At 39.6% G+C, this 11,142-nt stretch overlaps 1 protein-coding gene across 1 annotated transcript; it reads right to left on the reverse strand.

Annotated features, from left to right (window-relative positions):
- Positions 1–1,829: 1,829 nt before the first annotated feature.
- LOC122480951 (monocarboxylate transporter 1-like) lies at positions 1,830–10,802 on the reverse strand. Its single transcript, XM_043575871.1, has 4 exons — positions 10,563–10,802; positions 9,374–9,517; positions 5,595–6,461; positions 1,830–2,557 (listed from the first exon to the last, which is right to left on the reverse strand). The coding sequence occupies exons 1-4, from the start codon at positions 10,777–10,779 to the stop codon at positions 2,352–2,354; spliced, it is 1,434 nt and encodes a 477-aa protein (XP_043431806.1). The 5' UTR covers positions 10,780–10,802; the 3' UTR covers positions 1,830–2,351.
- Between the last annotated feature and the right edge of the window lie 340 nt (positions 10,803–11,142).

Genomic DNA, 11,142 nt, shown 5'->3' on the forward strand with positions numbered 1-11,142 from the left:
ACTGTCAGATGTGTCAGGAAAAGTTTTCTGAAGAGTTTGAAAGACAAAAATTCAAGGCACTAAATTTTTTTTGACGTTTCAATTTTTTACTTAAATTCTAGTTAGTTAACATGTAGTGTAATATTAGTTTCAGGAGTAGAATTTAGTGATTCATCATTGACATATAACACCCAGTGCACATCACAACAAGTAAGGCACTTAAATAAGTGCCTTAAGATTCTGTTAAATGTCAGGATTAAAAAACAAGGCTTTGCTAAAAATATACAGATGACCGAGCACATGAATATATGGTCAATAATGGGGTGCCTGGGTGGCTCAGTTAGTTAAGTGTCTGGCTTCGGCTCAGGTCATGATCTCATGGTTCGTGGGTTTGAGCCCCACGTCAGGCTCTGTGCTGATGGCTTGGAGCCTGGAGCCTGCTTCGGATTCTGTGTCTCCTTTCTTTCTGCCCCTCCCCTGCTCGTGCTCTGTCTCTCTCTCAAAAATAAATAAACATTAAAAATATTAAAAAAAAGAAGAAGAAGAAAATATGGTCAACATCATCAGTTGTAGGAGAAATTAAAAGCAAAAAGCCTGACAATGCCAGGTGCTGACAAGGATGCAGAATAACTAGATCTCTCAAACTTTGCTAGTTGGATTACAAAATGGTTTGGCCAATTCAACAATAGTTTGAGTTTCTTAAAAGTTAAACATGAACTTGCTACATGACCCAGCAACCCCAATGCTGGGCATTTTCTCAAGAGAAATGAAAGCATATGTCTACACAGACCTCTGTGTGAATGCTTATAGAAACTTTAGTTATAATAGCCAAAAAGTGGAAAAAACTGAAGTCCATCAACTGGTGAACAGATATCCAAATTGTGGTACATTCACACCAAGAAATGTTACTCAGCAATAAAAAGCAGCAAACTATGTATAAATGCAATGAAATGGATGAGTCATAAAACGTTATGTTAGGTAAAGAAGCCAGACATAGAAGGTTACTCTGTTACAACACTTCTGACCTTCAATTTTTTCCACAATGACCATTTTTCCAACAACTCTCCAGACTAACCTAGGTCCTACAGTTTGATTCAATGCTGACACTAAGTACCTAGAGTTAGTGTCCAATTCCACAGGTTTAAAGGCTCAGTCCCACAAGGCTGTCCTTATTTCAGATTCCAGCCACAAGTCCCAGGTTGTTTACCTGTACCTCTGACCCACTAGCTGTAAGTTGGGAGTTCCCACAACTCTTTTCTCAGGTTTGGTAATTTGCTAGCATGGATCACAGAACTCAGGGAAACACTTTGCTTACGTTTATTGATATATTATAAAGGAGACGACTCAGGAACAGCCAAATGAAAGAGATGCATAGGACGCAATGGATGAGGTATGGTGGGGAGGCGTGGCGTGGAGCTTCCGTGTCTTGTCCGAGCATCCTACCCTCCGAACACCAGCCCGTCAATGTATTCACCAACCAGGGAGCTCTCTAAGCCTTGCAGTTTAGGAGTTTTTATGGAGGTTTCACTGTGTAGGCATGGTTGATTAAATCACTGGCTGTTAGTAATTGAACTTAACTTCCAGCCCCTCCCCTTTCCCCAGAGGTCGTGGGAGAGGGGCTGAAAGTCCCAACCCTCTGATCAAAGCCTTGGTCTTTTTGGAGACCAGTCCCTATCTTGAAGCTATCTAGGGGGTTCTAGACACCAGTTATCTAACTAGAATGCAGAAAACACTCATCACCCAGAAATCCAAGGGTTTTAGGAGCTCTGTACCAGAAACTAGGGACAAAGATGAAATATATATTTCTTATTATGCTCGCTACATACTATGTGATTTCATTTATTACCTTCTGGAAAAGGCAAAACTATAGGGGACAGAAATAAGACCAGTGGTTGCCAGGGGATGTAGGGAAGGGAAAGAATGGATGGCAGAGGGGCAAGAGGGAATTACTTTGGCTGTCTGAAATGTTCTATATTGGAGTGGTAGTTATTTATATAGGTGGAAGTTATTTATATAGATACCTTGTCAAAATTCATCAAACTTGAGTCTTATAAAAGAGATTAATTATTGTATGTAAAGTATATCTTAACAAAGATGACTTCAAATAAAAGCATTTTCATCTGTTATCTTCTGTAAATCCCCTGGCCCCAAAGGATGTGACATATACATTATGACTGCTGTGAGGGAATGAAACAAAAATTCCATCAGTGGGTACCTGGTATGACTTCCACACAAATGTCCACTGGCTGTGGTGAGCAGTGTCAATAGAACAAGATTCAGTAGAATTTTTCAGGTGTTTTTAGTCCAAAGCTTCTCTGGTTATCCATGGTTCAGACTGGATGTTTCTCCTCTTTGGGGCCTTATGTGCCTCTCTATCCTCTAGAGTCTGCTGCTTTAATAACTTCTTTTGGCTTCTCTTTACCTTCCTTTTTCTGCTGCTTCTCTGCTTTCTGTTCTTTCGCCACAAGCCGATAATTGATGCCCATGCCAATGAAGAGATAGATGCCTGCGATAATTAGGATCACACCACACGCCCAGTATGTGTATTTGTAGTCTCCATAGATGTCATTCAGACGACCTGAAGATATCCAAAACACAGTTATGTGGCAAAAGTGAACGAGTATGCCTTTCCCAAATGAAGCTGAAGGATCTACTCAGAAAGATGTCAACCAATCCTCAAAGAGCCCATAAATGACAAATTAGTCTAAAAAAAGAACTGCTAAAAATTATCTCATCTTTTATGATGTCACACTTGGGTTTTAGATGGCCTTGCATATTTTGTTATTTTTAGCAACTTGAAAATAACGAAATCTTTCCAAATTTGAGCCAGGAAAGACCTACAGATCATCTAGAATCAATTCTCTGGATTCAGAGTGGAAAAATTTGTTGCTCAGGAGAGGTTTAGGAGTCTTGCCCCAGGCCACAGAGCTAACTGCAGTCTCCTGGCCAATGCTCTTTCGCTGACATCAGCATTTCCCAAAGAGCGGTCCCTGTGAACACTTGGCCTGTGCTATACAATTAACAGCAACACCTTTCCACCATTCGAAGTGTTTAATCCTCACAACAGGCAGATTCTGTCATCATTCGCGCTGTATGATGTACAAACTGAAGTACAGAGAACTTAAGTAACTCGCCCAAGATCACAGAGCTCATAAGTGAAATAACATGGCTTTTAATCCAGGAAGTCTGACACTGAAGCTGCACCTGTAACCTCCTGAGTGTTCCCAAAGTCAAACTTAGGGAATGGCATAACATATTCTTTTCTGGTAAAGATCCACCATGTGCATATTAAGTAGGCTTTGCAAGGTCCTCTGGTAATCTATCAAACTTGGGGTTTCCAAAAATTTTTTGGCCATGAAATCCTTGTTATAGTAAAATTTATTAGCATCTCACCCAATTGGTTAATTAAGGAATAAACACCCAAGAAGACTTAATACAACCAATTCAAATATGATTCCATATGCTTTTCTAACTCAGGACATTGTTCATTCAGCAACATTTATCGGGCTGACACATACACTTGGCACCGGGCTGCTGGCCCTGAGGATAAGGGAGAGCAGAGGAGAGAACATCCACAGTTCAGTGGAGAAGAGAAATGTTAATCAAATAATTATACAAGCCGTGACAAGGAGTGTTTGAAAGCAGAAAATAGGGGGTTGGGAGCAGCAAGCAGGGTCAGGAAAGCTTCTCTTACAGTGTAAATGAAGCAGGGACCTAGAGGAGGATGGGACCCATCTAGGAGGAGGGGATGGGAGAAGGATGAGGCCAGAGCACAGCAAGTGCAAAGGCAGGTGGTAGGAAGCTGGGGTGTGAGAGGGGAAGGAGGAAGGGCGGGGCTGTTGGAGCAGAGAGAACAAAAGGTGAGTGACAGGAAATGAGGCTGGAGAGATTGGAAGCCAGGCTGGGGGGCGCCTTGTAGGCCACAAGGGAATTTGCTCTCCACCCCAAGAACAATGGGAAGCAACTAGAAAGATCTCATCAGCTGGAATATTGAGTTTGTATTTGCCTGCAGAGTAGAAAACAGATTGTAGGCTGGCTAGAGTGGATATGGGTAGACCAGTCTGGAGGCTGCTGGAGCAACCCAGATAGGGGACAGGAACTGTGGATGGGTTGGTGTTGTGACAGAAAAAGTGGGCCAACTAGAGAGAGATTTAGGAGCTTACAGATTTAGAAATTTATAGGACTTGGACTCTCATTGGATATAGGGAGGAATGAGGACTGGGAGTCTAGAAAAATCAGTAGTGGATTTTCTTTTATGAATCCTTCCTTACTTATAATGCATAATCTAAAAAGCATGAGTCATATTCAGAGGAAGTCCCAATTACTATTGCATTTTACATTAATAGTAATTTTAGGGGCGCCTGGGTGGCTCAGTTGGTTAAGCATCCAACTTCAGCTCAGGTCATGATCTCGCAGTTTGTGGGTTTGAGCCCCATGTTGGACTCTGTGTTGACAGCTCAGAGCCTGGAGCCTGCTTCGGATTCTGTGTCCCCTGGCCCACCCCCACATCTCCCCCCACTCACGTGCTGGCACGTGCGCTCTCTCGCTCTCTCTCTCTCTCTCTCAAAAATGAATAAACGTTAAAAAAAATTGTTTTAAATGGTAATTTTAAATTGTAAACAATTTGGTACTCTCAGAGAATAATCCATCAAGTTTTATGGTCACTTACTTGTTGTGTGAACTTGGGCAAGTTATTTCACTTTTAAAAGCCTCTGTTTCTTCGTTGATAAAGAGGGGACATTAACAGTCTTACCTTATAGACTTGTGAGCTATGACAGGGTATATGAAATTATCTAGACAGTCCCTGGTACACTGTGAGCTCTCACCTGGTAACTCTTATTATTATTTTAAATATTACTACTATGATAAATACCACAATTAAAATGAAATTACCAAAGTATTTTAAAGGTAGAGTGTATATTATATGTTTTTCTATAATACACATTAGTTTTATAATCAGAAAAGTTTATCTTTTTTAAAATTTTTTTTTTTCAACATTTATTTATTTTTGGGACAGAGAGAGACAGAGCATGAACGGGGGAGGGGCAGAGAGAGAGGGAGACACAGAATCAGAAACAGGCTCCAGGCTCCGAGACATCAGCCCAGAGCCTGACGCGGGGCTCGAACTCACGGACCGCGAGATCGTGACCTGGCTGAAGTCGGACGCTTAACCAACTGCGCCACCCAGGCGCCCCAGAAAAGTTTATCTTAATGAATGTTTAAGTTTGTAATTGTTTTCACTCTCCTTTCAGCTTGATGGTTCAATGTAATTCGATTCTGTAAGTATCTGAGGAATTATGCTGTTCCAAGCATTGTGCCAACACTGAGGCCACAGAGATGAGAAATATTGGGGCGCCTGGGTGGCTCAGTTGGTTAAGTGTCTGACTCTTGATCTCAGCTCAGGTATTGTTCTCAGGGTCGTGAGTTCAAGACCTTCCTTGGGCTGCACACTGGGCATGGAGCGTACTCATAAAAAAAGAAAAAGGAAAAAAAAAAGAGACATGCTTGCTCTCTGCCACCCAGAGGCTCACTAATCTTTGCTTTTTATCACCTTCCCAATTTTCGATGCCTGTTTTATGTTAAGAGGACCAAAGAGGTAATAAGGCATACTATACCTAAAAGTGGCGGCCCCAGGAGGACAGGACAGCATTCCACAATGGTCACCAATCCCACAGCGCTGGAGAACCTCTGGGGTCCAACAAGGTCCATCAGTGTTTCGAATAATACTGAGCTAAACCACCCAAATGCAAATCCAAGGAATCCCGCATAGACACAGAACCCAATGTAGCTGGAGGATAAAGGTGCTAGCAGATGACACACTCCATTTGCAATAATAGAAGCAGCAAAAAAGTACTGAATTCGAGGTCTTATCCACTTTGTGTTGGCTACAAGTCCCATAGAAGGTCTGGCTACAATATCGACAAAAGACAGAATGGAAAGAAGGAAGGCAGCCTTCTCACTAGAGTAATGTTTACTCTTGCCATAATTACTAAGAAAGACTAAAGGAGTAGCCAGCCCAAAAGCCATCACCACATTCCCAGAGAGGTATAGTAGAAAGCCTCTGTGGGTAAACAGGGATAAGTCTATAACTTTGTTAACTCTTTGAAAAACTGATTGTTTCTTGTCTTTGGGGTTTCTGCCATTAAAATCTGTACTTGCATTATTTGTCCCCTTTTCTACATCAGATCTTCCAGCATCCTGAAGGGATTCTTTAGACCTGTCTTTCCCTGCATTCGTTGGCGGGGGCCCTATTGGTCGCATCAGGGCACCAGCTACACAGCAGTTTAGTAGGAGGCCCCCAAGAATTAGGAAGCTTCCTCTCCAGCCAAAGATACCGAAGAAAGCCTGATTGAGGGGGGCCAGGGTAGAGAGGAACACAGGGCTGCCTGCCATGGCCAGTCCATTTGCCAATGGTCGCCTCTTGTAGAAATACTTGCCAATCATCGTCAGAGACGGATTCAAGTTGAAGGCAAGCCCAAGACCTGTGGAGGGGAGGAAAAGAATTACATACCAGAATAAATGTCAGAAACATATTTGTTATTGGTCAACTAGACAAAATGAATGGCAGGAGGTCAAAATCATCATTGTAAGAGAGGTGATTATAACTAGTAAGTAGATGATTAAGTGGGTTGCTATTGAATAAATACAGACATAAAGTCTCTTTATGCAGCAAATACTAGATTTATAATATAACATTAAAATAATTCTTCGATGTTAGCAACAATAAGAATAATATATGTAGACTCCTTAGTTTAATTTCATAATTTAGGGAATTGAAAACAAAAAGGAGAGAGGATAAATCTCATAAATTCAGGAAGTAAGACATAAGTGGAGGGGCTGAGGTCAGAAAAAGAAGAAAGAGGGAGGGATGGAAAGAGAGAGAAAACATTTTGGGACAGTAAAACACAACACTGTGAAGATGCTAATACACCTTAGTAAATCCATTAATGTAATGTAATTTCTATGAGAATGCTAATGTATTCAATTTTTCAGAAGAGGTAGAATGACTCTAAAATATACCCGGAGAACAAATGCATTAGAAGTATTCAAAAAGGGTAAATAATTGGTGGGACCAACACTAACAGATATATAAATATTTGCTACAGTTATAGCTACAGTAATTAGAACAGTGTGCACTTAGTCAAAAGGAAAAACTGATCAATGAAATTGGGCAAAAAGTCCAGAAACAGAACCAAAAGATACATTTAAATAAATAGGAAAGAGTAGGTTTTTCAACCAATGGAGCTGAGACAAGTATCCCAATAACCTACTAAGTGTTCTCCCATTCTTGCTTCCTTCCCAGGGAAACCAGACTAGAATGCCACCCATTCAGTTTCTCCACTGACTGCCATCCACAGCTCTTCACCCTGGATTAGGAAGCACCATGATTTGGCCCTTCCCTACCTCCCTACCCACATCTCAGTATATTCTCAGACATGCTGAGGGCATCTGTTCCTCTAGATTTTCACAAAATCTAGAGGAAGAACTCCTACTTATCGTTCACATCTCAACCCAAGATAACCCGTTGAGAGGCCTTCCCTTTAGGGGTCATTCAATCCTTCACCAAAATTCTCTGTTTTAAGTTTTTGCAAAGCACTTCTCACTAGCTAATATGTATTTATCTATTCATTTATTTGTTGGTCTGTTTATTGTCTGCTTCCCTCCACTACAAAGGAAGAACCTTGTCTGTCATGGTGACTCTATCCCCACAGAGCTTGGAAACAGTCCCTGACATATCAATAGGGATTCAATAAATATTTATTGAATGAATTAATAAATGAAGTAATGAACAGGCTGAATAGCCAAGTGAGAACAATTAAGTTCTGTTCGTTCCTTATGTTATTCACATGCTCTAGATGGATTAAAATATTTAAATGTTTAAAATGTTCATGAATGTAGTCAAAGTACAGATCCAAAAAGATGATACCTGTTATTGGCATTATCTCACATCCTGCAGGTCGGACTGTACATTATTATAACCTTTCTAAAACAATATCAAAAACCACATCAAAAACCTTTTCCCTGAGTAATTCTACTTCTAAAATTTGTCCTATGGAAATTATCATGTTCACAAAGATGTATAGAGAAGTACTATCATATAAATATGGTTTATTAATAGTGAAAAATATAAACAACCTAAAGGTCTTTCTATTCCAGAATGGTGAAATAAACTATGGTATATCCATCCAATGGAAAATAGTAGCTGCTACAGTATATTTACTGAAATGGGGGACTATATACATCATGCACTATTACGTAAAACCACCCGGTTACAAACATTATATATAATTTTATCCCCTTTATTTTCTAAGAAAAGTACATGTGTATGCATAAAAAATACGAGCATCAAAATATTAATGGTTTTCTCTGAATTGTAGAGTAATGGGTGATCTATATTCTTTATCCTTAGTAGTTTCATTTTCCAAATGTAGCTATTAAGAAAGGGGGAAGGGAGGTTTTCTCATGTGTGTCCTTAAGCCCTTGAAAATGTATATGGATTCTCAACCAGAAAATTCTTGCTTTGTATCTGACACTTTCTCTTACTCTAAATTGAGCCAACTTCTTCTTGGGTGGAAGGATAATGAGCAGGAATAGACGATAACCCCCATTTCAGCAACTTGTCACACCCTATCACCACTGTTTCTTAAGCTTGAAAAAAAAAGGAAGAAAAAAACTTTCAGTAAAATACAACCACCCAATGGCTCACTCAGTTAATCGTTTGACTCTTGATATAGGCTTAGGTCATGATCTCACAGTTGTGAGTTTGAGCCCCACAATGGGCTCTGCACTGATAGCAGATAGCTGATAGAGAAGACCCCACTTGGGATTCTCTCTCTCTCTCTCTCTCTCTCTCTGTCTCTCTCTCTGTCTCTGCTTCACACTCTGCTTATACTCTCTCTGTTTTAGCAGAGATAAAATAAATAATAAATAAAATAAATAAATCAACTTAAAAAAAAATAACCACCCAAAGTGCCAGAACTTTCTTCCTTTTAAAAAAAAAAATTTTTTTTTAATTTTTTTTCAACGTTTATTTATTTTTGGGACAGAGAGAGACAGAACATGAACGGGGGAGGGTCAGAGAGAGGGAGACACAGAATCCAAAACAGGCTTCAGGCTCTGAGCTGTCAGCACAGAGCCCGATGCGGGGCTCGAACCCATGGACCGCGAGATCATGACCTGAGCAGAAGTCGGACATCCAACCAACTGGCGCCCCCAGAACTTTCTTTAAAGACATGTTTTTCTGGTACTATGAAATTAACATATCTATAGCTCTTAAAAATGGTAACCCAATCATTTTTCTAAGAACTTTCATTTCTCAAAAGAATTGGCAGATGAATGCTACAAATAATCTGCATAAAAATTACTGCTTCAAAATACATCAGTAGCAACTCACCTCCAAAGAATCCAATGTACAAGTAAAGTTCCTGTACAGTGTTGGAGAAAGAAGCTGCAATCAAGCCACAGCCTGACAAGCAGCCACCAACAATCATGGTTGGACGACTGCCGTATTTATTCACCAGGATACTGCTGATAGGACCTGGGAGAGAGCGAGTAACTCAGTAACATAGAGGAGAAGCCCCCCACTCCCATCCACACCTGCACAAGGCACTACTGACACGAAAGGATGCCAAGACATAAGTACCCCACCCCACAAAATAAACAGATGAAACAGAAGACACTGGTAAGAAATAGTGCTTTCTATTTTATATCAGAGTTACAGGTTTGTGTAATGGGAAAAATCTAGCATTGATTGTACATCTATACACTTACAACATATTGGATGGATTTTAACTAAAGTATGGAAGACCTAACCTATCTCCTTTAAGGCAAAATAGGCTGCAAATAAGTATTTGTAGGATTCTTCATGTATCTAGGATATTACTGACATATATATATATGTAGCAAGTTTGCTCTGTTTTTAATTTTTTAGATGATCATCTGGAGCAAATGCACATGAACATGATGAGATGTATGAGCCTGATCAAACTTCTGACTTTAGAGCATATTTTCAAGTTAGCTAAAAGGTACTTTGTTTCTCAGAGAAAACAACAAAACCAAAACAGAACTACAAAACAAGAATGCCTACCATCACCACTTTTCTTCAACATTATACTGGAGGTCCGAGCCAGCGCAGTAAGAGAGGGGGGAAAAAGGTGTAAGGAAAGGAAGAAACCAAACTATCAGTATTTGCAAAAGATATGTTAGTCTATCTTAAAATTTTGAAAAAAAAAAAAAACACCTACCAATAAACTATTGGAAGTATTAAGAGTTTAGCAAGGATATATGATTAAAACATAAAACATCAGTTGACATTCCATACACCAGCAACCACACATAATCATTTTTAGTGAAAGTTATCCTTCATAATGATATCTGCTTTGCAATATAACTGAGCTAACAGCTCACAGTTGTATGTAGCCTTTATTGTTAAAGGGAATGAAAAATATGACTCAAATCGCATAGCCTCAAAAACTAACATTTCAAGTATCTTACACAGAAAGGCATCAAGAACAAAAAGTATTCAATATGGGGTTTTTGTCCGCCTTTTGAAAGCTGAAAGAACAGGCCTTCTGGGTACTTACCTCCAGCATACATGACAGCGAACATAATAGAAGAGATCCATGACACTTCGCTGGTGCTGGCATTAAATATTTCTTCAATTTCTTTGTAAAATACAGAAATAGATTTGCCAAATGCACAAGAGAAGCCAATGGAAATAAAAGCTCCAGTAACCACTGCCCAACCCCAGCCTCCATCTGGGGGGCTGGGTCGAACTGGACCTCCATTTGATGGTGACATTGTAAGTGAAGATGAATTCCAAAATGCAGTGCAAATCCAAATATCTAAAGGATATGAAATTAAAATAGTACATAACAAGTAGGTCAATAAAAATCACTTCCATAAAACCCCTTAAACTTATGTTATAAAATAAGTGAAAAGCTTTTCAATAGTACTTGTACTCTGTGAACACAGTAGAAAAAGTCCAAGAATTAGAGTATTGCCCCCAATTTTTATAGGCTTGAAGTTAAAAACTCATCACCACTTGAACTGTATGCCCAAGCCCTTTCAATCCTTTTCAATAAATGTTTTGCTTTTTCAAATTTATAAACATACCTGTTTTAATAATAGATTAGTAATTTTCCACATTACCAGAGATAACTA

The sequence above is a fragment of the Prionailurus bengalensis genome, chromosome C1, assembly GCF_016509475.1.
Source record: "Prionailurus bengalensis isolate Pbe53 chromosome C1, Fcat_Pben_1.1_paternal_pri, whole genome shotgun sequence".
Lineage (NCBI taxonomy): Eukaryota > Metazoa > Chordata > Mammalia > Carnivora > Felidae > Prionailurus > Prionailurus bengalensis.

Bases quoted from the DNA above. Each gene is read 5' to 3' on its own strand.
- LOC122480951 (XM_043575871.1), bottom strand. From the start codon at position 10,779: ATGTCACCATCAAATGGAGGTCCAGTTCGACCCAGCCCCCCAGATGGA. The intron at 9,518-10,562 runs GTAAGTACCCAG...GCTCTCTCCCAG, and splicing joins CGCTGTCATGTATGCTGGAG to GTCCTATCAGCAGTATCCTG. The intron at 6,462-9,373 runs GTGAGTTGCTAC...TCCCCTCCACAG, and splicing joins GTACATTGGATTCTTTGGAG to GTCTTGGGCTTGCCTTCAAC.